We start from the raw sequence: 27,313 nt of genomic DNA, 5'->3' as shown, positions 1-27,313 counted from the left end.
TTTGGATAGGTGGAGTAAAGAAAATTTTTCCTGGTTAGGCAGTATAGCAGTTGTTAAAAAGAACATTCTCCCTCGTTTTTTATATCTGTTTCTCACCCTTCCTACCTTTATCTCAGCTGCTATTTTATGGTCCTCTCAGAAGAAGATATTTTATTTGGAGGAGGCGTCCACACAGGGTTTCTCAAGTGTTTTTGTTCCAATCAAGAGTGAGAGGTGGTTTAGGGGGTACCTAATTTATTATGGTATTATGCTTCGTCCAAACTTCAAGCCATACCCAATCTTTATAGCATATGTCCTCTGAAACAGTGGGTGTTTCTGGAACAAGCAATGATAGGGGTAATGCTTCTGTCTTCCCTCCCCTGCAGCATCGTAGTACATGGCACCGGTTGAACTGCTACCCTTATGCATTGCACAGTACATTACAAGTATGGTCCCAATGGAAATCTAAACTAGTTGGTAACTATTCATATTATCTTACTCACTTGTTTCATAATACACATTTTCCAACCTGTTTGCCCCTTCAGCATATGAGGCATGGAAGGCACAAGGTATAATTCGGGTGGAACATTTACTTATTCAGGGCACATATATTCTTCCTGAAACCATCACTAGTACTTATATGGAGAGAGTGAGTTTCTTAGATTATGCCCAAATTAGACACTTCATAGTTACCCAGAGATTTATGTCTAAGACAGATTAAGTCTATGTTTGAAAATTATTGCACGCACGTTGACAAGATAAAAGGCTTGATTTCTAAGATATATTGCCTTCTTAATGGGTGCCCTTCAGTTACATTCTCACATTTCAGAGCATGGGAAAAAGACTTGGGGGTTGATGTAAGTCCAGAGAATTGGGATTCTGTCTATTTATGTATTAGTAAATGTATCATAGCTGTCTCCTTGCAGGAAAATTACTACAAATTGCTGATTCGCCGACATCTCACCCCTGTTAAACTACACCGTTTTTCTCACACCGCAAGTGATCAATGATGGAGGAAATGTGGGGAAACTGGGTACTTTAATCCAAATTTGGGTGGCAATGTGGGGCGGTGGTATCATTTTAGTGTCATATTACTGATTGGCTCTCAAGACTTTTGGGAGTGGAGAACATTTCTGATGCTCATTATGTTTTGATGAATTACCAACCCCACATATTAGTAAGTATCAACAGCGATTTTGCCAGCTCTGACGACTCTGCAGGTTTCCTTGTGTTTATGTAAGATGCTGTATACTGTGTCTCCTGACATGTCTAGCACCATTGTATTGCATTATGTATGAGACATTAGATATGGGGTGGGTGGGAGGGGGATTTTCTTTTCCTTATTGGATATTATAGGTGTCTTAACATACTTTGACTTTGTATCATTGTTTGACTACATTCAATAAAAGTTTCAAATAAAAAAAAACCCAACAAAAAAAACCAAGCAAACAAAACTTAGGCCCATATTTCCCTGCCCCTGCTCCATCTCCACTTGTGGGATGGGGCATTTTTGCCATAGCTGAATCTACTCACCAAGAGGAAGGGGGGGGGTTTGACCTTTCCAGCTAGATCTTTTTGAAAATTGTCTTCAGAGCTGCTTCAGAGTCTCCTGCGTGCACTTGTCCCAGTCCTGACTTACAACAGGCCCCACATGTCTCTCTGCTGGTTTCCTGGAACTGGATGGATTACTGGTGAGCTCTCTGTTAAAAGTTACCAACTGGTCTCCATGGTTTCAGTATACATTAGAATGAGTTTGGGAAATGCCTCAATCTGCACATCAGAAGGCCCTGGAGGAGTAACCCTGAAAGGAATATTGCAAGGCAAGGTATCTGGGTGCGACTGCAACCCCCCCCCCCCCCCACACAGAACATTGGCTGCAAATTCCTGATGAATCTGAACACATGTTTTATTTTTACACATCTTTACCACTAAAAAAAAAAGGCACGGAACAAATTAAAAGGACTTGTCTAGTTTGAAAAGGGTCATACATGGGGACAGGAGTGAAAGAGGTAGCCCCACTCAGAACCTGAATCTGATAAGAGGCAGGCATGGAGAACTTGGGAAAATTCACTGTTGCAAAAGATTCATCTGAGATCTGCTCACAGGAGTACTTGAGAAGCCACAGAAATGTTTTCTGTCAAGCTCAGGAAATGTACAACTTGATAAATTTATCAGTGATTTGAAATCATGAGAGAGGCTCTTATCAATGATAGTTTTAGAGTAGAAAAGGCTCCCTTTGACTCTGAATTATCAGCTGATGTGCATTCTAGTGATGGCTCTTGTAGACCAGCAGGTTCTACGTTAAACACAGGCCAAAGATTTGGTCCTTATTAGTCCAACAGGGGCAGACCTGAGGTCGGACTTTTTCAATCCAGGACATTTATTTGATTTATATTCTGCCTTTCAGACACTTCGAAGCGGATTATATTCGGGTACTATTGATATTTACACACACCCCCAGCAAGCAGATCGAGGGGGGCTGCTCCAATAGGAAATCTTCCTAAGTTCTTCCTGCCTGCCTCTAATCAGGTCAAAGTTGTAGGTAGGGTTCCTTCTTTCATTCCTATCCCCAAACAGGACCCTTTTAAAACTAGATAAGCCTTTTAAATTCTTTCAGCGCTTTAGTGGTAAAGTTGTGTAAAAATAAAATGTTTTAAAATTCATCAAGAATTTGCAGCTAAAGTTTCTCTTTTTTTTTGCAATCAATCCAAGATTCCGTGTCTTGCAATATTCCTTTCAGACTCAAATCCAGGGTTACTCCTCCAGGGCCTTCCACAATCTGCAGGTTGAGGCATTTCGCAAACTAATTCTAAAAAGTATATTGAAACTAGGGAGACTGGATGATGACTTAACAGACAGCTCATCAATATTCCATGGAGAAATTACTACTTACCTGATAATTTCCTTTTTCCTTAGTGTAAACAGATGAACTCAGGACCAGTGGGGGTTATGCTCCTCTGCCAGCAGATAGAGATAGAACAAAGCTGTCATCAGTGACCCCAGCCTGGCAGTATTCTTTTCAAAAGCCAACTGTAGATAGACTAGCAAAAAACTTGATTAAAACAGTCAGTCATTATCATACTCAACAAGCAATACTGTACTCAAGCAATGAATGTATGTACCCCCATCTAGGGACTGGATGAACACTTACCAGTAATCCCCTCCAACATGCAGCCCCACAAGAGGGCAACTGAGTCCATCTATCTACACTAAGGAAAACAAAATTATCAGGTAAGTAGTAATGTAGAGATTACTTACCTGATAATCTCGTTTTCCTTAGTGTATGCAGATGGACTCAAAACAAGTGGGTATAGTGTGCTCGTGCTAGCAGTTGGAGACGGATCTGACGTCAGCACGGGTACATATACCCCCGCAGGAAGTGCAGCAATTCAGTAATCTTCCTTGCAAAAGCTTTATGGATATATGTGTAACTGACCGATCGATTAAATGAACAGGATTACCCTGACCGATTGATAGCAGCTGGAGACCGCCAGTGTTCTCAACCGGAAGGCATGGATGGGCATCCACCCGGCAGGGTGGATGCCCTATCATAAGAAAACATGGCTTACCGTGAGTCGGTGAATCCCCATGTATGCCGGCAGCCGGGCGGGATGCTGAGTCCATCTGCATACACTAAGGAAAACGAGATTATCAGGTAAGTAATCTCTACATTTCCTAGCGTGTAGCAGATGGACTCAAAACAAGTGGGATGTACAAAAGCTACTCCCGGACTGGGTGGGAGGCTGCCCGAGGTCCGTTCAGGATTGCCCTCACAAATGCTGTGTCCTCCCTGGCCTGGACGTCCAGACGGTAGAATCTGGAGAAGGTATGAAGGGAGGACCACGTCACCGCTTTACATATCTCTGCAGGCGACAGCATCCTAGTTTCTGCCCAAGAGGCCGCTTGCGCTCTGGTAGAGTGAGCCTTGACCCGTAGAGGTGGTGGTTTTCCCGCTTCTACGTAGGCTGCCTTGATAACTTCTTTGATCCAGCGGGCGATGGTTGCCCGTGAGGCCGCTTCCCCTTGCTTCTTCCCGCTGTGAAGGACGAACAGGTGGTCCGTCTTTCGTACTGCTTCTGACATTTCCAGATATCTGGACAGTAGCCTGCCGATGTCGAGATGGCGTAGTATTCGACCTTCTTCCGACTTCTTCAAACCTTCCGTGGTAGGCAAGGATATGGTTTGGTTGAGGTGGAAGTGTGAGACTACTTTGGGTAAGAAGGAAGGAACCGTGCGAAGATGGATAGCCTCTGGAGTGATTCTGAGAAACTGATCACGGCAGGACAGCGCTTGTAGCTCTGAGATGCGGCGTGCTGAGCATACGGCCAGCAGGAACACCATCTTCAAGGTTAACAAATGGAGGGACAGGCCTCGAAGTGGTCTGAAGGCGGGTCCCGCTAGAAACTTCAAAACTAGGTTGAGGTTCCACAGGGGCACTGGCCACTTCAGTGGCGGGCGAATGTGCAGGGGCCTTGACGAAGCAGATTTGGAAGATGTCTGTCCACCACAAGATGGAATAGATCCGCAAACCACGGACATCGTGGCCACTCTGGAGCAACCAGAATTACTTTCCCTGGATGAACCTCTATCCTGCATAGAACTTTGCCGATCAGAGGCCAGGGAGGGAAAACAGAGTAGAACTGAGGTTGGCCACAGAAACACCAGCACATCGACTCCCTCTGCGCAATGATCCCTTCTGCGACTGAAGACGTGAGGAGCTTTGGCATTTCCTTGTGTCGCCATTAAGTCCATGTGTGGCGACCCCCATCTGCGCAAGATGAGATCCATTGCTTGGACTGAAAGCTCCCACTCTCCTGGATCTATCCGCTTCCAACTCAAGAAATCCACCTGTATGTTGTCTGTTCCGGCAATGTGAGATGCCGCAAGCAGGGCAAGATGTTTCTCCGCCCAAGCCATGAGTTGCTCTGCTTCACGGCCACCGCTAGACTTTTGGTGCCACCTTGATGGTTGATGTAGGCTACTGTTGTCGCATTGTCGGACAGGACTTGGACCGCCCGATTGAGTAGCAGTGGAAGAAAGTGCCGCAGCGCCAATCGAACTGCTTTGGTCTCCAGGTGATTGGTCGACCAGCTAGTCTCCTCTGTCGACCACCGGCCCTGGACTGAGCAGGACTGACAGACTGCTTCCCAGCCGGAGAGACTGGCATCCATGGTCACTACGATCCAATTCGGAACTTCGAAGTCCACTCTGCAAGTTAAGTTGTCCGGGAAAAGCCACCAGCCAAGACTGGATCTGGCGGGATCGGTGAGAGGTAGGGGGAACTGGAATTCCTCCGATTTCGGATCCTAATGGGAAAGCAACATTTGTAATGGTCTCATATGAGCAAAAGCCCAAGGAACCAACTCCAAGCTGGACACCATGGACAGAGGACCTGCAGATAGTCCCAGGCTTTGGGGACATGGAGAGACAAAAAGTGATGAACCTGCTCTATCAATTTGGCTATTCGGTCCAGCAGAAGAAACACCTTCCCTACCCTGGTATCGAACCGGGCCCCCATGAAGTCCATCGTCTGTGACAGGAAGAGATTGCTCTTGGCTTGATTGACAACCCGCCCCGCTTGCACCGCCTCATTCGCAGAAAGGGATGCTGCTTGCAAATCCTGCACCCAGCGGATACTGGCTCGTAGCGTAAAACTGCTGCACATAGCGGCCCGGACTCCTAGGGCGGAAACCTAAAACATTTTAAAGTTGCAACTCCAATTTGTGATCCTGCAAATCCTTCAGGGCAGTGGCTCCTGTTACCGGGATGGTGGTTTTCTTGGTCACTGCTGAGACCGCGGCATCCACGTTAGGGACCTTAAGGAGGTCCAGCTCTTCCTCCAGAAGTGGGTACAACTTGTCCATAGCCCGACTTACCTTTAAACCAAGGTCCGGAGTGTCCCATTCCTTAAACAAAATATCCGTAACAGACATATGAAACGGAAAGGATCGAGCTGGACCCCTGAGCCCCACCATCACTGGACCCATAGCCCCAAGCCATTCTGGAGGAATCTCAATGCCTAGCTCCTCCAGAATGGCCGGGATAAGTGGACCTAGTTTATCCCTTCTGAACAGGTGGACCACTTTGGGCTCATCGCTCTCCACTAAAGGCACACCCACTGGCTTGGCCAGCTGGAGCTGGTGATCCTGATCCGCATCCGGTCCCTCACCAGGGGCTTGCGGAGGAGACTCCCCTTCATCTGCACCGTCCGTATCTGAACTGTCCACCTGACCGGAAAGGAACCAGAGAGGTCGTTTGGCCTTGGGGGCTTCTGCGCCACAGTATGATTTGGTATGCTTGTGGAGTGATGAGTCTCTTGTCCCAGTCCCCAGCGATGCCAGGACCTCACTGGGTACCTTAGTACCCTGGCTCTTTGCTGCTTTCCGTGCTTTGAAGGCTTTATGCAGCAACAAAACAAAATCGTCTGAGAACGAGGAAGACTCAGAGTCCTTCCCCCGTTCCTCCCCTGAGGAAGAGATCTGCGCTGCCTGCAAGTCGCCTCCCCCCCCTTCCCAGGGGGAGCAGGACATGGCGAAAGAGGTGGCGGGGAGCTCCCCTCCCCCAGGGCAGCCTTCTCCTGCTCCCTGAACGTTTGCAGAAAGGCTTCAGTACCTGCACTGAGGAGAAAAGGGTCCTGAGGCTGCCGCAGCAATTCTGCCCTCCTAGGGTCCCTGCGTGCTCTAGAGCTGCTGCGATGCGATTTCGCTGGAATCGGCTTCCCCGAAGAGCCTTCCCCTCCCGACAAGAACCCGGTACAAACTCTGGCCCACAGGCCGCACCATGCGGCATGATCCCCGAGCTAAATTAGGATCGGGGCCCGAAAAAAGAACCAGCACGACCAAGACAAACCCCCGGGAGTGCTCGTAGGAACTGAAAAGGATGGTGAAAACAGCATCAGAAGGAAGGAGGGCCGAAAGACTGCTAGGCCGGCTCAGAAATTAAATAAATCACCTCAGCGTTGTTTTTTCCTGTGTGCAGATCTTCAGAGGGTGAGTGAATCGGGCTCCCCAGTATCACCCTCAGCTGCAGGTAGTTACAGGGTTCCCAACCCTCTGATACCAGAGGGGATGGTCCCACCAGGACCTAGCAACCCCCTGGGAGGCTTAAAAAGATATCTTCTCTTTTTTTTTTTTAAGATTCCCAAAGGAACAAATACCATCAAACTAAAAACCTAACAGCAAACCCAGACTAAAGGTTTTGCACCTCCACCTTCTGCTGGAGACAGAAATACTGACAGACTCTAGGTGGCAACTCAGGGGTATAGGACGGAGTCCATTAAAACTTCTGTCTCCATCTGCTGGAGGAGAGGCAAAACCCAGGAGTCTGGACTGATCCGGGTACGTACAGGGAACTGTGCTTTGGAGGAGACATCTGCTGCCCAGTTGCAAAGCCACAGGATTCTCCGCTCAGACACAGCGGATGACAGTGAGAGATGAAGTACGGAGAAGATCATAGAGGGCATCTGCCCCATATGCGACCAATGCCGCCAAGCGCTCCACCTGCGCATACTCGTCAGGAGGAAGATCGCTGGACGTTAACAACTGCTGCACCCAGCGAAGGCTTGCCTGGAGCACGTAGCTACTTGCACACGGCCGCTCGGATACCCAGGGCCGAAACCTCAAATATGTGCTTCAGTAGGACTTCAAGCTTTCTATCTTGAAGTTCTTTGAGTGCCGCCACCCCTGCGACCGGTATTGTGGTCCTCTTCGTCACGGCCAATACCGAGGCATCCGCCTTTGGAGATCAAGAGCTCCAGAGACTCCTCAGGCAAGGGATAAAGCTTGTCCATAGCCTGATCCACACGTAAGCCTGCCTCAGGCACATCCCATTCCCGGACCATCAGCTGCTGGAGCATAGGATGAAAGGGAAAAGCCTTCGTAGGAGCCCAGAACCCTGCCAGGACCAGGTCCACAGAATCCTGTGGCAGAACTACCTGGAGAAGCTCAACCCCAAGTTCAGAAAGGACACACGGAATAAGAGGATCCAACTCCTCCCAGTGGAACAGATGGGCAACTTTCGGGTCATCTCCATCTAGAGTTGCCTTTCCCAGGTCCTCCTCTGACCCCAGGCCGGGCAAGAGCGAGGGAGTCACAAGCAGGTCAGGAGCACTCTCGGCAGCCGCGTCTGGAAGAGCAGTCCCTTGGGAAATCGAGGAGTTCCGCAGCTTAGTGACGCATAGGGGCGGTTGGGAGTCCAGGCGTTTGGGAACCTTTTGGGGGGCCCACCAGCACGACCCAAGTGCAAAGTCCCACTTTGTAGGTTCTGTGCCGCTAAAAAAGCTTTGTGCATTAAAGCACAAAATCGAGGGTAAAGTTGTTTGAGGCAGCTCCCTCCTTCACCAGGGGATCGGGCTCACCCTCAGAGATGTCCTGGTCCAGATCTGCTAGATCCTCAGGACTGCCTGGAACTGGAGACAAGTCGGGCGGGAGATCCCCTCCCCCCACTGCTCTTTTCCACGTGTCTGCAAAGGTCCTCAAAATGGCTGCCGTTCCTGCGCTGAGCGGGAACGGATCGGCCCGAGCCTTCTGAGGGGCAGGTCTCTTCGTTGCTGCCCGGGACCTATTACCCGCTCCTGCCATTGAGCTACCTTCATTCCCGGAGACACAGCGGGTGCAGAGACCTGCACGGGAGAGACGGGCGGCAGTCTCTCCATAGGCAATGCATCAGGACGGATGTGGCATCTGGGAGAATGGAAAGGCGCTGGGAAGACACGTCTATGGAGGGAGTCGAGCGGCTGTTAAAAGAAAGCTTTCCAAAAATAACCCTGGCCCTTAAAGGTATGCCGCCGCAGGCTACAGAAAGAACTGCAGAGAAGGCTGACAGGCTTCTCCCTTAGTTTTCCTTTTTTTTTTCAAACTGGGCTGAGGTAAGAAAGGGGGAAGGAACTGGACTACCGGCAATCCCCCCCAGGCGCCTTGCGGGGTTCCCCAACCCCCAGCTCTTCACACCTGCTACCAGGGGGGATGGTCTCACCAGCACCTGCCTATACCCTGGGTGGTTATAGTTTGTCCTGCATGATTTTTAAATAAATGTACTTAAAAAAAAAAAAAAAAAAAAAAAAAAAAAGATTGTGTCAACCTCAAAATCAGGGCAAGACTGCAGGGTTTGCACCACCTCCATCTGCTGGAGACAGAGAAATACTGAAGAGATGCAGGTGGCACACCAGGTTAAGAGGGGGTGCCCTTCAAGTTTTTCCCTCTGTCTCCATCTGCTGGAGGGGAGGCATAACCCACAGTCTGGACTGATCCGGGTACGTACAGGGAACTGCAGCTTGCCTTATGTGATGGAGAACAAGTCTGTATATTTGAAACTTTAATATACATACTCAATCCCTCTTTGTAAAAAGGTTAAAATACATGCAGGCAGTTTTTACCTGCCGTATGGGGGTTACTTTTTAAATAGCAGGATACAAAACATAACCCTGAAAGATTGAGAAATTCTATCCTTTAAAGTACAGGTGCTGATAGATCATTGTTCCAGGTATGTAGCTGTAGTTACTCTTGAATACTTCTCATATACAGCTTATGCAGTTAGTTTCCTCTCAGACCCCCTTCGTTTTTGTAATGTATTATTGCTCTTATGAGCAAATTAAGCAAAGAAAGGATATCTCTATGATTAACGTCCGGCCTCAGGGTAAAACCTTCCTCATCCACTTCAGGACAGCTCTGGAAGAGAAGGAGTGGCCGTTACAAGGGGCAATGCCCCAAGGAAAGCATTACACAGCTCCAGAGATGGACAGAGATTGCCGAACCAGTGAGAAATCTACTTACCACAGAGTCTGCATCTGGGCAGTCCCTGCAGAGAACAAACAAGAGAAGAGTTCAGGTACAGGGTGGGACCTCATGTAACCTGCCATGGGCTGTCCACAGTGGAGCAGGCTTGCTGGGTCACCTCATCCTCCTCAAAAACATCCACTGTCAATTGGGACAAACAGCACAAGGCAGCACCTCTGCTTCCTTTAAACTCCCCATAGAGATCTGCAGATATTCAGATCTGACACTGAATAAAGTCATCAAGGGTGTCTGTACCATGATGTACCTTAACTCCCCATATACATTTGAAATTCTCACTCATCCTTGTTAGAAAGGCCAGTGACTGGTGCATGCAGTGTGTGTGATCTCTACCACACAAGAACCTCAATGGCCAAGAATGACATAAGAAAAGTTCATATTCTGCCAGGAGCAAAACTCTGCCTGCACATCCTAGAAAGTGGAGCAGAGACAGACCGACCGACTGACAGAGGATGGGGCCATGGATGCCAAGGTAGAGCCTAGAGATTACAGGTCACACCACTGGCAAGGCAACCAAAAAATCTTTAAAAAAATTACACACCCCTAAACATCACTGAAAGTGGAAAGAGCAGAAAACGCAACTTAGGATGAGGTATTTAAACATTCATAGCTCCTTACTCGCCCAACTCAACAAGGAGTTCTGGACTGCTAGAAAGTATGGCAAAATGGTTAAAGGAAAATTAGTCCTTATCTGCTAATTTTCGTTCCTGTAATATCACAGATCAGTCCAGACAAGCGAGTTTTATTCATTCCTACCAGCAAATGGAGGCAGAGAACAAAACTTTGGGCACTGCTACATAACTGTGCCACCCGCAGTCCCCTCAGTACTGACCTGTACCCAAGTCAAGATAATTTAACAATCGGGCGAAGCCGCCCACCTGGGATGGATACCCCTGAACTGGATAGCCACAAACCAAAGAAAACACTGAAAATTCTAACACATGTTAACAATCGCAACATATCTTTGGAAATCATCTTATAAATCCCAAAAAAGGGCAGCAGCAGAACAATCAGTCTTTCGGCACAGATCACCAGGGTGGGTCTCTGGACTGATCTGTGGTATTACAGGAACAAAAATTAGCAGGTAAGAACCAATTTTCCTTTCCTGAACATACCCAGATCAGTCCAGACAAGCGGGATGTACCAAAGCACCCCTTATTCCGGGTGGGAAACCGAAAGACCCGCTTCTCAGCACACTCTCACCAAAAGGAGTCGCCTCTGGGGTGCGCACATCCAAACGGTAATGCTTGGTGAAAGCGTGAAGCGAAGACCAGACTGCTGCTCGACATCTCCCGGGGGGGACACCAGCTGACACTCGGCCTAAAATGCCACCTGAGCCCGGAGTAGAGTGAGTCTTAAGTCCCACTTCTTAGGACCCCCTGACTAGCACAAATAAATGATCAGAGCATCTGAAATAGTAACCTTCAGATAACGCAACAGGACGTGCCGCACTTCCAAAAGATGGAGACTCCCGCTCATAGAGGGATCACGAGACCATCTGGAAAACCTGGTAACTCAATCTGATTCACATGAAAGGCAGAAACCACCTTAGGCAGGAATGAAGGCACCATTCGCAAAGAAAGCTTGTTGGTCGTGATTCGCAGAAAAGGATCGCGGCAGGAAAGAGCTTGCAATTCTGAGATTCGTCTAGATGAGCAAATGGCCACCAAAAAGACAGTCTTCAACGATGCTCGACCTAACGGTTCAAAAGGATTCCCGCAGAGAACCTTCAATACCAAACAGATTTCATTATGGACACACATTCCGAAGAGGAAGGCAGAGATGCTAAACACCCCTCAGGAAAACGCACCACATCAGGATGGGAAGCCAAGGACTTGCCCTGTACCTTCCCCGAGACAACCCAAGGCCGCAACCTAGACTAAGCGAACTATGGGCCAATCCCTTGGCCAAGCCCTGCTGCAAGAAGGACAAAACGTGCGGAACAGAAACCTTAAGTGGATCCAGGCCCTGTGGCGCGCACCAGGACTCAAAAACCTTCCATACTCTGGAATAAGAAAGGGAGATAGCTGGCCACTGAGCTTGAAGCAGTGTAGCAATAACCGGGTCCGAATACCCCTTCAGACGCAACCGCCACCTCTCAAAAGCCAGGCTGCAAGACAGAAGCGATCCGCCCGATCCGAAAATATGGGGCCTTGACGCAGCAACCCCTGCAAGTGGACTAGACGCAGTGGCCCGTCCTGCGCTAGATGAACCAGATCGCGAGCCATGGATGCCGCTGCCACTCTAGCGCTATCAGCACTACCGCCCCTGGATGAGCCTCTATCCTCCTGAGGAACTCGCTATGAGAGGCCATGGAGGAAAAACAAAGAAGGACTCTGGACGGCGATGGCCATACCAGAGCATCAAGGCCCACCTTCCAGTCTCCTTCCGTCAACTGAAGAACCTTTCCGTCTTGGCGTTTGTTCTTGTTGCCATAAGGTCCAGCTGAGGTGTCCCCCAGCGAGCACAGAGCGCTCCCAGGCCTCCGGGGATGGTTCCCACTCTCCCGGATCCAACTGTTGGTGGCTGAGATAGTCTGCTTGGATGTTGTCCACGCCTGCCACGTGAGAAGCAGCAATGCCCTCGAGATGGAGTTCTGCCCATTCGAACAATAGCTGAGCCTCCCGAGGCCCGGCGGGGCTCCTGGTTTCCCCTTGGCGTTTGATGTAGGCCACAGTTGTTGCGTTGTCTGAAAATGCTCTCACCATACGACCGTTGACCAACGGGAGAAACCCCTGGAGGGCTCTGCGCACTGCTTGCGTCTCCAACTGGTTGATGGACCACGACTCCTCCAAGAGGCCTTGCGTGTTCTGCCCAGGCATAACGCCCCCCAGCCCCGGAGACTGGCATCCGTGTCACCACCACCCAATCTGGAACTTCGAAGGGAACTCCCTTCTCCAGATTGTTCAGTGTCATCCACCACGTCAGAATGGACCTGGCTTCCCTTGGAAGGGGCAGAGGAAGAAAATACTGCTCCGAAAGCGGACTCCATCGGGATAAAGCCTTTTGCAGGGACGCATATGCGCAAATACCCAAGGAACCAGCTCCAACATCAAGGCCATCGACCCCAGGACCTGCAAATAGTCCCAGACTTTGGGAACAGGAAAGCGCAGCAACTGAGCCACCTGAGTTTGGAGCTTGGCCACCCTGTCGGCAGTGAGAAACACCCTTCCTTGTTGAGTGTCGAATCGAGCTCCCAAGTATTCCAGGAGGAAGAAAAAACATGGAACAAGCAAGTAACAGCAGAACTCAACGAGAGAACACTGAAAAAGTATTTGAATGAGATAAAACAGTGAATGAACTCTGTGTGTGGACACTCTTGCATAAATGCCCACAATCACCACATGGATGCTTCCGGTGCCTCATATAAAGCCACACATAGAACAATGAGGGATAGCATGGTAGGAACAGCATAAGGATCTTCGAGCGGACAGGAAGATAAGGAACGGGAAGGGTGTCTGGACTGATCTGTGGTACTACAGGAACGAAAATCATCAGGTAAGACCTAATTTTCCTTTCCCTGTACGTACCTGAACATCAAGGCGGTAATGTCGAGCAAAAGTATGCAGGGACTTCCAAGTAGCCACCCCAGAGACCGAATGGCTCTCCACCCAGGACGCCGGAGAATGCAAGGAATGGGCCTTAAGGCCCTCCGGAACCGGACACCCTTGACAGAGGTAAGCAGATGAGATCGCTTCCTTCAACCAGCGAGATATTGTGGTCTTAGAGGCTTGTTTGCCCAGGTTGGGGGCCACCCCATAAGACAAAAAGATGATCCGTTACCCAAAAGTCATTGATGACCTCCAGATAACGCATGAGGACGCGCTTGACATCCAGACGGCGTAAGTCATCCCGCCAGGGCTCGCAATGTCCGCCGGAGAGAACACGGGGAGCTCGACCGACTGATTGACGTGAAAAGGAGAGACGACCTTCGGTAAGAAAGACTGATCCGTCTTGAGAGACCCCGGAATCCGAAAAGCGTAAGAAAGGCTCGCAGCAAGATAGCGCTTGGATCTCGGACACCCGCCTAGCGGAGCAAATGGCAACCAGAAATACCATCTTGAGCGTCAAGTCCTTGAGAGCGGAACTGCGAAGAGGCTCAAAGGGAGCCTGACAGAGCACCCGAAGAACCAAGTTCAAACTCCACGAGGGACATGTGAGACGCAACGGGGGCTTCAAATGTTTGACCCCCTTGAGAAAGCGGACAATATATGGATGGGATGCAACCGCATGGCCCTCGAGGTTTCCCCAGAGAGAATCGAGGGAAGACACCTGAACACGGAGCGAACCAAAAGAGACCCTGAGAGAGATCTCGCTGAAGGAAGGAGAGGACGAGCGAGACGGGGGCCGAACGAATCGAAATGCCCGCTCGAAGACCTTCCAAACCCGGACACAGGTAATGGAGGTAGAAGTTTTGTGGGCCCGCAAGATAGTGGAAGTGACATCCTCGGCATAGCTCCTCCGCCTTAGCCGTCGCCATTCAAAAGCCAAGCCGCAAGACAGAAGCGATCCACCTGGTCGAAAAATACAGGACCTTGGCTGAGGTGGTGTGGAAGATGACCCAGGCGAAGAGGACCGTCCGACGCTAGATTGACCAGATCCGCGAGCCACGGCCTGCGAGGCCACTCGAGAGCTACGAGAATGACCAGGCCTCTGTGAAGCTCTATTCGTTTGAGCACCTTCCCGAAAAGGGGCCACGGAGGGAACACAGAGAAGGACGTCGCTCGGCCACGGAAGGACTAGGGCATCTACCCCTTCCGCGCAGTGTTCTCGCCAGCGGCTGAAGAACCGGGGAGCCTTGGCATTGTGCAGAGTCACCATCAAGTCCAAATGCGGGGGACCCCATCTGTCGATGAGGGCCATGGCGTCTTCGGACAGCTCCCACTTGCCTGGGTCCAGACGCTGGCGACTCAAGAAGTCTGCTTGGATGTTCTCGTTGCCCGCGATGTGGGAGGCCGCGAGGCAGTCCAGGTGCCTCTCCACCCACGCAAGAAGGCGACTTGCCTCGAGGGCCACCAGGCGACTCCTGGTGTCCCCTTGTCCCCTTGTTGATTGATGTATGCCACAGTGGTAGAATTGTCTGAGAGCACTCAGACCGCCCGGCGGCAGAGTAGGGGGAAGAAAAGCCTTGAGTGCTAGACGAAACGCCCGGGTCTCCAGGCGGTTGATGTGCCAGCGAGATTGGGCTGGGGACCAGTGCCCCTGTGTGACCTGAGACAGGCAAACCGCTCCCCAACCGGACAGGCTGGCATCCGTCATGACTACCATCCACTGCGTGGTCCGAAGGGACATTCCACGGAGAAGGTGCTTGAGCGAAAGCCACCATTGTAATTCGCTGATGGTAGATGCTGAGAGGGAGGTGCATCTGAAACTGCTCCGATACCGGCTTCCAACAAGCCAACAAGGCTCTCTGTAATGGACGCATATGTGCAAACGTCCAGGGGACCAGGTCGATCATGGACGCCATGGTACCCAGGACCTGTAGATAATCCCATGCCATGGGAAGAGGCATGGAGAAGAAGCCCTGGAGCTGATCCATCAGCTTGAAAGCTCTGGAGTCCGGTAGAAAGACCTTGCTGACGCGAGTATCGAAGCGAGCCCCCAGAAACTCCAAGACCTGAGACGGCTGTAGATTGCTCATGGAGAAGTTGACTATCCAACCGAGGGACGAGAGGAGCGCGAGTACGCGGTTCACTGCCTGGCAGCAGAGGGTTGCCGACTTGGCTCGGGATTAACCAATCGTCCAAGTACGGATGGACCAGGACACCGTCCTTCCGAAGGGCTGCCGCCACCACAACCATCACCTTGATAAATGTGCAGGGAGCCGTGGCGAGGCCGAAGGGCAGAGCTCTGAACTGGAAGTGATGTCCCAGGATGTGGAACCAAAGGAACCTCTGATTCTCGGGACGGATCGGAATATGCAAATAGGCGGCCTCCGTCAGGTCGAGGGAGGCCAAGAATTCTCCGGGGTGTACCGCCGCAATCACCGCCCGGAGGGTTTCCATCCGGAAATGAGGCACTTTGAGGGCCCGATTGACCCTCTTGAGATCCAGGATGGGACGGAAGGAATCGTCCTTCTTTGGGACCATGAAGTAGATGGAGGATTGACCGGTGCCGCGCTCCGCCCCCAGAACTGGGCAGATGGCCCCAGCCCCTGAAGTCTGAGAAGAGTCTGGGTGACCGCGGCCCACTTCCGGTGGCTGCACGGAGATACCATGTACAGGTCCCGGGATGTCGCGAGCAAACTAAAGCGTAGGCTTTGGCGATGGTTTCGAGGACCCACTGGTCCGACGTGATCTTGGCCCATTCCTCCACAAACAGGGACAAATGACCACCTAAGGTGGGAACGGAGGGATGGGCCAGCGGATTCTCATTGCGAGGCGGGCTTGGACACCGGACAGTGGGAAGCGGCATCTCGAAAAGGTCGCTGGCCTCGAAAGGATTGGGGCCAAGACTGGACCCGAGAAGAATTCCCCTGGGGAAAGCGCCCCTTGCCCTAGGGTTATAGCAGCGTTGACCCCGGAAGCAAGTGTGAGTTGGGAAGAAGGATCTAGCCTGTTTCGGGCAGTCCTCAGGCAACTTATGATCCTTGTTTTCCCCCAAAGACTTAATAAGCTGGTCCAGCTCCTCCCCAAAGAGTAACTTACCTTTGAAAGGGAGAGTACCCAGCTGCACCTTGGAAGACGAATCAGCCGCCCAGTGGCATAGCCAGAGGAGCCGTCTAGCTGAGACCGCCAAGGCCATCGCCTTCGCGAACAAATCATATAGGGCATCCGCCCCATAAGCTATAGCGCCTTCTAACCGGTCAGCCTGCTCTGCCTCTGCAGGCAGGAGGTCCTGGGTGCTGAGCAATTGTTGGACCCACCTAAGACTTGTCCACTGCATGAGACTGCTGCAAATAGGCGCCCTAACACCCAGGGCCAGGATTTCAAAAATGCGCTTGAGGTGGGATTCAAGCTTACGATCCTGTACATCTCTCAAGGCTGTAGCCCTAGCCACCGGGATGGTTGTATGTTTAGTGACCGCCGTCACAGAAGAGTCCTCCTTAGGCAGCTTCAACACATGTAAACACTCCTCCGGGAGTGGATAAAGTTTTTCCATGGCCCTTCTGACCCGAAGACTCGCCTCGGGGGCCTGCCATTCCATTGGAGTATAAGCTTATGCATAGGGTGAAAAGGGAAGGACGGCGGTAGGGCCCTGAGCCCCACTATGACCGGGTCAGAGGATGCCAGCATTCCTGCAGAAAACTCGTCCACAGGGGGACAGTCAATCCCCAACTCTTGGGAAATAAAGGGAAGGAGAGGTTCCAGTTCCTCCCTATGAAAAAAAGACGGAGAACCCGGGGATCGTCCCCCTCGGGGGGGGGGAAGACATCAACCGCATCCGGATCCTGATCCGGGTCCTGGGACCACCCGGACCCACATTGCTCCCTGCCCACCCTGAGGAGCAGGAGAAGGAACGGAGAGCAGAGGGACCTTAGCCGGGGAAGGGGCAGGGTCTGTTTCCTCCTGTAAACTAGCCAAATAGGATTTGTGCAAAAAATAAATAAATTGGGTCCTGTGGCTCAGGCTGCTCAGAAAAAGCAGAGAAACCTAAAATGGCCGCCGTTCCCGCCTCTGAACGGACCAGGAACGGCGGGGCAGAATGCTTGGGATGTCTGGATGGGGGTCCTGAGGGCATTGGGACATCTGAGGAACCCTCCCCCCCCCCAGCAAACATCGAGAGCAAAGTCCCTCTCTCGAGAGACGCAGAGAAGAGTCTCCACAAGCCAGGCACAGTGGGGATCTCGGCATAGCTGCAAAGAGGTGGGAGGGGCAGCAATTAAAATCAGCTGGACTGCCAGGGCTGCAGGAGCGGAGGCAGAGAGTGAAGTCTGCATGCTCCTAAACTCTCTCAGAGACTGCCAAAAGTAAGTTAGAAACCTTTCTCCTGTATAGAACTCAAAAGCCCCCCCCCTTTTTTTTTTTTTTTTTTTTAAATAAAGGCGGCAGGGAAAAGCTCCCAGCAGGCAGTCTTAAAGGAATTCAAACCCCGTGAGGGGAGAAGGAGAGAGCTGAACAGGGGGAGTGATTGGCACCACCAATATCCACCCCTGCAGCTGAGGAACACCGGGAATAGGGAGCCTAGGCTATATAAAACAAGGGGCAAAGCTCCCCTAGGCCTCTGCAAGAGCAAGGAGACAGGAACTGTCTCCTGTAGAACAGAACACAAAGTTCAAACAGTTGAAATTAACTTTTTTTTTTAAAAAAAAAAACAATGAAGAGGAAAAAGCAAGCTTGCTTACCGTAAACTGTGTTTCCGTAGATAGCAAGATGAATTAGCCATGCTGTCATGGGATCTGTCAATCAGGTCCGGGAGGCGGAGCTTGTCAAAGCAGAGATCAGAGCTTTCCTCTCTGCAGCTGCACGTGTGTTCCCGTGCAGGTAAGTAACGGAATCTCCCCAGTCTCAGGTCGATACAGTAATGTTCAGTTAAAGATTCCCCTTCTGTAACGTGCTGGGAGCGCACAATACAGACGAGTAAAGCCATCCAGCGATACAGTCTCCAGTTTCACGCGTCCTTAGCGCTTCCTAAAATAGACACATAGCCCTTTCCGCACCCAGAATGTAAATGAACGAAAAAGCTGTATAATGAAGGAATTAGCTATTCCCCTCCGATACTGTAACGGGCGCTGATACTATCTCCTCAGTAACCTGCTGTTTTGCCGCGGCCTTAACGTGTTAGTTTACCGCCTCCCCCTAGTAGGTGTTAGTGTAGTGTAGTGCCAAAATCGCACGGGAAAGGGAACGGGAAGAGAGAGGTTTTACTTTTATTAAGAACTGTTATAATTTTTTAAACACTGGGGGGGTTCTTTAATTTTCTGGGGGACCTCTCCCCAATCCCACACTTATCTGCACTGTAACTGATCCACATAATTTAAAGAACATAGGGTAGGCAGCGAGGGGGCAGGGGCAGCGGGATCGGGGGGCGGGTAGGTGGAAAAAAAAAACAAACTTTTCTGAGCCATCAGCAGCGGCGGGATCCGGGGGGGGTGGGTACGTGTTCGATCGGGCGAGTAGGCAGGTAGGCGACAGCGGTGGCGGCGCAGCAAAAAAAACCAAAGCGACAAAAGTAACTTACTTTTCCGGGGCAGCGGCATCGGGGAGGGGGTAGGCGGCGTGTTCGATCGGGCGGGCGGGTAGGTGGGAAAAAAAAACAACTTTTCTGAGCCATCAGTAGCTCCCCCAACGAAGACAAAAAGATGGCCGCCTGCACGGGGGAAAGCATGCAATTGGCCGCTGAGGACGTGACGTCACACCCCGTGACGCCAAACATCGTGACGTCACGTCTTCAGCGGCCAATTGCACGCTTTCCCCGTGCAGGCGGCCATCTTCGTCGGGGGAGCTACTGATGGCTCAGATCGAACACGCCGCTTACCCCCCCCCCCCCGATCCCGCGGAAAAGTAAGTTACTTTTATTTATTTAAGGTTTTTTTATACCGGCATTCAAGAACTCGTTCTCATCATGTCGGTTTACAGAAAACAGGGGTGCAAAAATATAACCGAAAACATAAATAAACGTGGAGAAGAGAAGCAGTTACAATTAACAAGGGTTCATGAACTGGGATTATAAGAAATAAAAGAGACAGAGAAGGATAATTATATACAAGTGTACAATGTAAATAAGGAGTCCTCTGTATATACAAGAGAACAAAATAAATATGGGGTCCACTATATACAGCTACTTAGCATAGGTGTTTTTGTCACTTTGGTGACAAAAACACCTATGTTTTTGGTGACAGCTACTTAGCATAGGTGCTTTTGTCGCTTTGGTTTTTTTTGCTGCGCCGCCGTCGCTGTCGCCTACCTGCCTATTCGCCCGATCGAACACGTACCCACCCCCGGATCCTGCCGCCGCTGCTGATGGCTCAGAAAAGTTTTTTTTTTTCCTTTGGTTTTTTTTTGCTTGCCGCTGTGTCTCACCTCCTCCCGGAGCAAGACTGCTTTCGTGCCCTGCTCCGGGAGGAGGTGAGACACAGCGGCAAAGCAAAAAAACCAAAGGCAGGAAAGTAAGTCGCTTCGCCGCCTCCCGCCTCCCTGTGCCTGTCATTTCAAATGTCATTTGAAATGACATTTGAAATGACAGGTACCAGCGCACCCAGGTTACTGTATAGGCGCTGTATTAAGCGCCTATACAGTAAAATGGGTTGCGCGGGCATAACCCTTCCCTAACACTTCACAGCCTCGGCATGCATTTGCATGCGATTAGAAGAGAGTATCAGGCGCTAGGTCTAGAGGACTGTGCGTGCGGGGAGGAAGGGTGCCCCTGACACTGCCGCACTGTTTCTACCGCGGCCTTACTGTATCGATCTGTCTGTGATTAAGCTGTAGTGTAGTCTAAGACTTGGTGACTGCCAGGGAGGAGGGTAGGTCAGCATGGCTAATTCATGGAAACACCATTTACTGTAAGCAAACTTGTTTTTTCCCCATCGATAGCAGGGCTGAATTAGCCATGCTGTCATGTGAGTCCCAAGCTCCCGATCACGTTGTTTATGATATATATTTTGTACGTGATCTTTGACAGTGTGGCGGTCATCGTGGACAGGAGGATAGAGATTGCAGGATTGCTTGCCCTATCTTCGCATCAATGGCTGCTTGTTGATCAAGGCAGTAGTGAGATGTGAAGGTATGAAGCGATGACCATGTAGCTGCCTTGCAAATGTCTATGGGTTGCACATTCGTTAGGTGTGCCAATGAGGCTGCCACTGCTCTGACTTGGTGAGCTTTAGGCTCTGAATGTAGTTGTAGTTTGTTTGTCATAACAGAATGTGATGCAATGCGCTATCCAGTTGGAGATGGTACGTTTAGCCACTGGTAATCCAGGTGCCTTTGGGTCAAAGGAGACAAAGAGTTGAGAAACACGGGAGTCCGAGTTTGTCCTTTCTTTGTAGTATGTTAAAGCTCTTTTACAATCTAGTGTGTGCAGTAGTTTTTCCCTATCATTTGTATGAGGTTTAGGGAAAAAGGTGGGTAAATTCCATGGTCTGATTGAGATGGAATTGAGAAACCACTTTTGGTAGGAAGGATGGATGAGTTCGGAGAACTACCTTTTGGTGATGAAATTGCAAATATGGAGAATAATGGACCAAGGCCTGTAATTCACCGACTCTTCGTGCAGACGTTACTGCAACCAGGAATACAACTTTCCATCAGGCCAATACAGAAAAGCGCGGCCGTAGTTACACGAGATGTGTGCTCATGTGTAGTGCGCCGATTTAGACTTGTGTGCGGATCTAGACTTGCGCGCAAGAGTTATCGGCGCCGATGTCTCCGGCGCCGTGCGCGCAGATATGTTTGGCTCCGGACGCAGAGGTAGTATCAACGCTGTGCGCATGTGACTTCGGCGCCATGCGTGCAGAGTTTTCCATGGTCTTGTGCACAGATGTCTTCGGCGCCCTGCGCGCAAAAATCATCGGCGTCGTATGCACAAGTGTCTTCGGCGCCATGCGCGTAGAAGTGTTGTGCGCCGATACTTGCTCAGGCGCAGAAGTGTTATGCGCCGACACTGTTTTATGCGCAGAAAGCGGCTTAGGCGCAGAAGTTTTAGGTGCCGAGATTTTTGGCGCCAGTGTGTCCTGCGCCTGCGATTCTGGCTCTATGGATTTTTGAAAATCCAATGGCCTTTGCCGGCTTGCCATATCCTTACCTCCAAGATTGGAGGATTGAGGAGCCCACGATGTTGCCCTCTTTGAGGGATCCGGTAAAATCGCAGGGCCAGGCGACGAATGAGCCTCCAATGGCTCCGGTGAAGCAAAATGTTCCTGAAGCCTGTAGGCCCGTTGCTTCAGTGCTCTGGGTGACATACTCGAACAAAAATTCACAATCTTCCCGATTGTGATCTGGTCCTAGGCATCGGTAACATCGGTCGTGGCCATCCGTGACCAACATTACCTTGCCACAATTACAGGGTTTAAACCCCGATTTTGACTTTTTTTTTTTTTTTTACACTGATGAGAGGAACAGCTCCGCGTGCGATCCCGCACGCGGAAAGAACAGACTGAGGAGATTCTGTTACTTTTCTGCACGGGAACACACGCGCAGCCGCAGAGAGCAAAGCTCTGATCTCTGCTTTGACAAGCACCGCCTCCCAGCCCTGATGGACAGATCCCATGACAGCATGGCTAATTCAGCTCTGCTAGCGACAGGAAATACTTGCTTGTTCCAGTCAATGTGAGAAGAAAAGGTATAAAGCAGGGGTCAGGAACCTTTTTGGCTGAGAGAGCCATGAACGCCACATTTTAAAATGTAATTACGTGAGAGCCATACTAACTACAACCCCGCACCCTCCTGACTCCAAGACCTACCAAATTCATTTACTACAACCCCCTACTCTCCTGATGCCCCCAAGACCTGCCAAATTAATTTACTACAACCCCCCATCCTCCTAACCCCCCCCCCCCCCCCACCCCCCAAGACCTGCCAAAAGTCCCTGGTGATCCAGCAGGGGTCCAGGGCTCACAGACAAGTCTTTAATAAAAAAGTAAAAATCTAACAAAACCCCCCACCCTCCTGATGCCCCCCAAGACCTCCAAAATTAATTTACTACAACCCCCACCCTCCTGAACCCCCCCAAGACCTGCCAAAAGTCCCTGGTGGTCCAGCGGGAGTCCAGGAGCGGTCCGGGAGTGATCTCCTGGACTTGGGCTGTCGGCTGCCAGTAGTCAAAATGGCGCCGACGGCCCTTTGCCCTCACTATGTCACTGGGGTCGACCAATGGCGGCAGCAGCCCCTGTGACATAGTAAGGGCAAAGGGCCGTCGACGCCATTTTGATTACTGGCAGCCGACGGCCCTTTGCCCTTACTATGTAACAGGGGCTACCGCGCCATTGGTCAACCCCAGTGACATAGTGAGGGCAAAGGGCCATTGGCACCATTTTGACTACTGGCAGCCGACAGCCCAAGTCCAGGAGATCGCTACCGGACCCCCGCTGGACCACCAGAGACTTTTGGCAGGTCTTGGGGGGCGTCAGGAGGGTGGGGGATTTTGTTAGATTTTTACTTTTTTATTAAAGATTTGTCTGCGAGCCAGATGCAGCCATCAAAAGAGCCATATATGGCTCCCGAGCCATAGGTTCCTGACCCCTGGTATAAAGAATCCCCAAAGGGACAGATAAGGAAACCAGGTAACCACAGGGTGAGCTGTTCCACCTGCTGGAGACAGACAAATACTGAAGGGCTACAGGGTAGGCTCTGTCTCATATAGGATATCCTTTCAGTTTTAGTCTGTCTCCACCTGCTGGAAAGGAGGCTCAACCCATGGTCTGGACTGATCCGGGTACTTAAAGGGAAAGGGGCAGCTCCAAGCAGCCCAAAATTAACCAGGGATTAAATAAAAAATCACCCCCAAAGGGGGATACTTTCTTGAATCCCAAGGATTGTAGGGGAGGCTTCGGGCCCCCACTGAGGAAACCAGTCCCCAGGTTTTCAGTGGTCCCAGAGTTTCAGGCTAAAACCAGCCAGGAGTATCCAACCCCCCTGTTCGCCTGGCTCAACCCTAGGGATGGCCCTCGACAGGAACCTGTCACCCCGGGGAGCAGAAAAAGGTAAACCTCCAAACCAAAGATCAGTCAAGACTGCTGGTAACACGTCCACCATCTGCTGGAGGCAGAGAAATACTGTGGGACTGCAGGTGGCACTCTCTGTTATGTAGCAGTGCCCAAAGTTATGTTCTCTGCTTCCATCTGCTATGAATAAAACCCGCTCATCTGGACTGATATGGGTATGTTCAGGAATATGAATTATCAGACGTCCTACTGGAAAGTCCTAGCAAGCTATAGAGGGGAAAGCTGAATGTTTGGGCCACAGCCACACTAGTATTGCTGGCTATTTAGATTGTTACAGAGCTGTGTGGTTAGGCACGGGAAAGGTGAGTGCTGCAGGGAACTAAGTGAGATCTTGTATGCTCTTCTATCCAAAATGGTGGAGTATCAAAGGAAGAGGACAAAACAACAAACACTCCAGGATAAGGAAAGATCTTGCAGGTGGGTCACACCGAGGTTAGCAGTTGGGATGTATTAGTGTGGACAGACTGGGTGGGCCAGTTGGTCTTTTTTCCACAGTTCTTTACTGTGTCCTCATACTTACAGAGTCTCAATAACTTTGTCCTTCCTGCTAAGGCCAGGGATGCGGAAGGGCTTCGAGCGGGTCCGTTTCATCCCTGAGGGAGAGAAATAACAACGTGAATGCAAAAATGAGAACTAACTCCATGGTAACTAGAGAGGGTGGCAGGTCATGCGGGGGTCTTATCCTTCCCCTTCCTTATATTTGGATTCAGGCAATTCAGGTTGCTGGAGGTAGGAACCATCAGCAGGAGGGGTGGAAGTGGTTGCCTCTGCTTGACAGAGCCATGACCTTCCCACTGCTTCTGATATGTCAACCCTACTAGAGCTATGGGATGGGACATCCAAACCTGTATAAGTTCCAAGAAAAAAAAAAAAAAAAAGTCACTTCACCCCAACACAAGAACCTTCCCACCCTCTGCAGCACTTCCGTTACATGCCAGACCTGAGCTCTGGCTCATTTCATCCAGGGGCTGCACCTGGCATTCATGTGGCATTATGGGCCTGTAGCACTCCTTTATGAGCTGCACTGCTGAACACAGCAGAAGTATCTCGAGAGCTACTCCAGTCCCCATCTGTCTCCCTCACTTTACAGCTCTGCTAGGATGAGAATTTGGATTTCTGTACCTTCCCCTGCGGCAGGAAGTGAGAGACAATCTGAATCCAGAACTCCTGTGGGAGTGAGGTGGGGGGGAAGAGAGAGAGAGAGAGAGAGAGAGAGAGTTACTTTAACATCACAGACTAATGTTCTGCTAACCCTCACTAAGGCTCTCAAGCATAAAAAAAATGTGAAAATGCTGTGGCTTTTGGCAAGAAATACTCTTGTAGTTCCCTGTTTGACTTGGATTCGATCAAATTATGGGTTGGATGGGTTATTCAGTTTTAGGTTTGAGTTGGATTGTGCTTTACGTTTTGTTATGTATTGTCCAGTTAGTTTTCTTATTCTGCTTTTGTGTGGAGAGTTGATATAGTTTTATGATTTGTTGGCTTTGTTTTTATTATGCCCATTATATGCTTTTGCATTGCTTCAGGTCTCATCAAGAATGAGGCGATTCATAAATTGAAGTCTAAAAATAAAGGTACGTACAGGGAATTACAGCATAACCAAAAAAGTGCAAGCGTGGAACAGAAAGGACATTGCTTCCATAAACATCCTTATCCAAGAAGCAGTAAGATGGTATTCTGGCATCCCCAGAGATCAGGTTAGTATACTAACTCAAGGCATACAGCCGCCTCTGCCTGTACTATACTCCGAAAATCTCAGCTTGACACACTCTAGTCACAAACTAGTGGTAGGCAGGGCAGAGAGGATTAAGCCTCAGCTTCCCCCACCCCTCACCACAGGTGTATCACACTTTTCCCATTATACCCTCCCCCCCTTCGTCTCGCAAGAAGTAACCAGCCCCCTTTCCCACTATATTCCCTTTCTTGCCAGGAATAACCAGCTCCCCCCATCACCTGGCTTATCTTTCCCAGTCCCCTTGCTATCAGAGAACCTCTGGATCAGGTTTGTGATGCTGCAGTTTTCCACATTCTGCTTGAATTCCTCCTGCACCTGTAAGGGTGAATAAAGGAGAAAGGAGCATGCTGCTTTACAGAGGGTGGGAGAGAGGCTTGGCAACTTCAGAGCTCTTCCAGAAATCCTCAATAATCTTGGCCCTTTTGACCAATTATAAACAACAAACGGCACGCAAGACCCTTTAACAGATATAAGATCATTTCAAACATACAGTGAAGGCAGTGGGCATCTGACTGGCCAACTCCCTAGGATAAAGTTTAGGTAAGACTTCTGCTCCCATCTGTGCAGCCAACCGCTGCTCCAACGCCCCTAGCTGTGTCACCGCGAGGCACATACCTGCCCAATCTGTACATGGGTGTCCTCAATGGAGTGTGCATAGGACCCAACCAGTTCCTTCATGTGCTGCAGATGTAACTCCTCAATCTTCTGGAATCGCTGATATGGGGAGGGGGAAAGAGACCCTTGAGAAAAGAGTGCAAAAAACACTGCTTACCCCCTCCCACCCCCACTACAGGACTCAGGGACACTGGCAGCATATGGGGGGTATCAGTACTGGAAAAGCAAGGGGTGGTGCAAGGCAGGAGCGAGATGCATGGGTAGAACTGAGTGTGGGGGATCTCAGTATTGAAATAGTAAGAGCGCTGTAGGGCAGGAGTGAGAAGCGTTAGATAAGAAATGCCAGGCTGGGTCTGACCAATGATCCATTGAGCCCAGTATCTTGTTTCTGACAGTGGCCAGTTCAGGTCACACATATCCGGCAGATCCCAAAAAGTAGATCTGTTTCTTATTTATATTCCACTTTTGTTTTATGGGCTTTTCCTGCAGGAACTTGTCCAAACCTCTTAAATCCCCGCTATGCTGGTCGTCTTTGACCATGTACTCTGACAACAGATTCCACATCTAGATTGTGTGCAGAGTGGAAAAAGTACTTTTTATGATTTGTTTTAAAATTTGTTGGTTGTTAGTGTCATAGAGTGCCCCCATGTTTTAATATTATCTGGGGTAAATAACATTCCATCCCACTCATGATTTTATAAACTTCTATCATGTCCCCGCACAGAGGTCTCTTTTCCAAGCTGAAGAGCCCTAACCTGTGTAACTTATAAGGGAGTCTTTCCACCACATTTATCATTGTCATTGCCCTCCTGTGCAACTTTTCTAGCTCTACGTCTTTTTGTGATGGAGCAGCCAGAACTGCACACAGTACACAAGGTGCATTGCAACATGGCTCGATACAGAGGCAATATGATATTTTCCATTATATTCTCCATTCCTTTTTGGATTGTTCCCATCGGTAGGCACAAAGTTAGTTGGAAAAAGTCTAATGAGCCGACATCCAAGAAATAACGGAATAGGAGGTGGTGCTGCAGGGCAGAAGTGAGATGCATTAGCAGAACTGTGTGCATCTCTCAGTACTGGAATAGAAAGGGGTGCTGCAGGGCAGGGGCATAGGCAAAACAGTGCGTCTCACTACTGGAAAGCGTGGGGGGGGGGGGGGGTTGCAAGGCAGGAGTGAGGTGCATCTCAGTATTTGACCAACAGGGAGATGCTGCAGGGCAGGAGCAATATATTGGCAGGGCTGTGCACAGATCTCGTGGAGCTGCAGGGCAGGAGTGAGGTGCACCTGCAGAGCAAAAGTGAGGTGTGCTGATAGAGCTCTATGGGGGGATGGGGGGGGTGGGGGGAAGTATAGCACAGAGGCTGTTACAGGGCTGGAGTGAGTTGCACCGATAGCGCCGTGTCCATGTCTCAGTATTGGAATAGCAGGGAGGTGCTGCAGGACAGGAGTGAGATACATTGTCAGTGTAGGTCTCAGAGTGCTGCAGAGCAGGAGATAACATAAGTAGTTGCCATACTGGTCAGACCAAGGGTCCATCAAGTCCAGCATCCTGTTTCCAACAGTGGCCAAATTAAAACTGGTTCTTA

General features: G+C 50.2%; 1 protein-coding gene across 7 annotated transcripts in view; it reads right to left on the bottom strand.

The window, feature by feature from the left end:
• Positions 1-27,313, bottom strand: part of FCHO1 (FCH domain only 1) — a 160,094-nt gene that overhangs the window by 72,860 nt on the left and 59,921 nt on the right. For all 7 annotated transcript variants that reach the window (XM_029613705.1, XM_029613710.1, XM_029613707.1 and 4 more), the window contains 6 exons: positions 25,724-25,822; positions 25,327-25,423; positions 24,496-24,540; positions 23,894-23,966; positions 9,750-9,774; positions 9,587-9,644 (listed from right to left, as the gene is read on the bottom strand). In XM_029613705.1, the coding sequence (XP_029469565.1) occupies positions 9,587-9,644; positions 9,750-9,774; positions 23,894-23,966; positions 24,496-24,540; positions 25,327-25,423; positions 25,724-25,822 (397 nt within the window). The remainder of the gene's footprint in view (positions 1-9,586; positions 9,645-9,749; positions 9,775-23,893; positions 23,967-24,495; positions 24,541-25,326; positions 25,424-25,723; positions 25,823-27,313) is intronic.

The sequence above is a fragment of the Rhinatrema bivittatum genome, chromosome 8, assembly GCF_901001135.1.
Source record: "Rhinatrema bivittatum chromosome 8, aRhiBiv1.1, whole genome shotgun sequence".
NCBI classification, from domain to species: Eukaryota; Metazoa; Chordata; class Amphibia; order Gymnophiona; family Rhinatrematidae; genus Rhinatrema; species Rhinatrema bivittatum.
The sequence above is the reverse complement of the archived record's forward strand: the minus strand, read 5'-3'. Positions and strand labels throughout refer to the sequence as shown.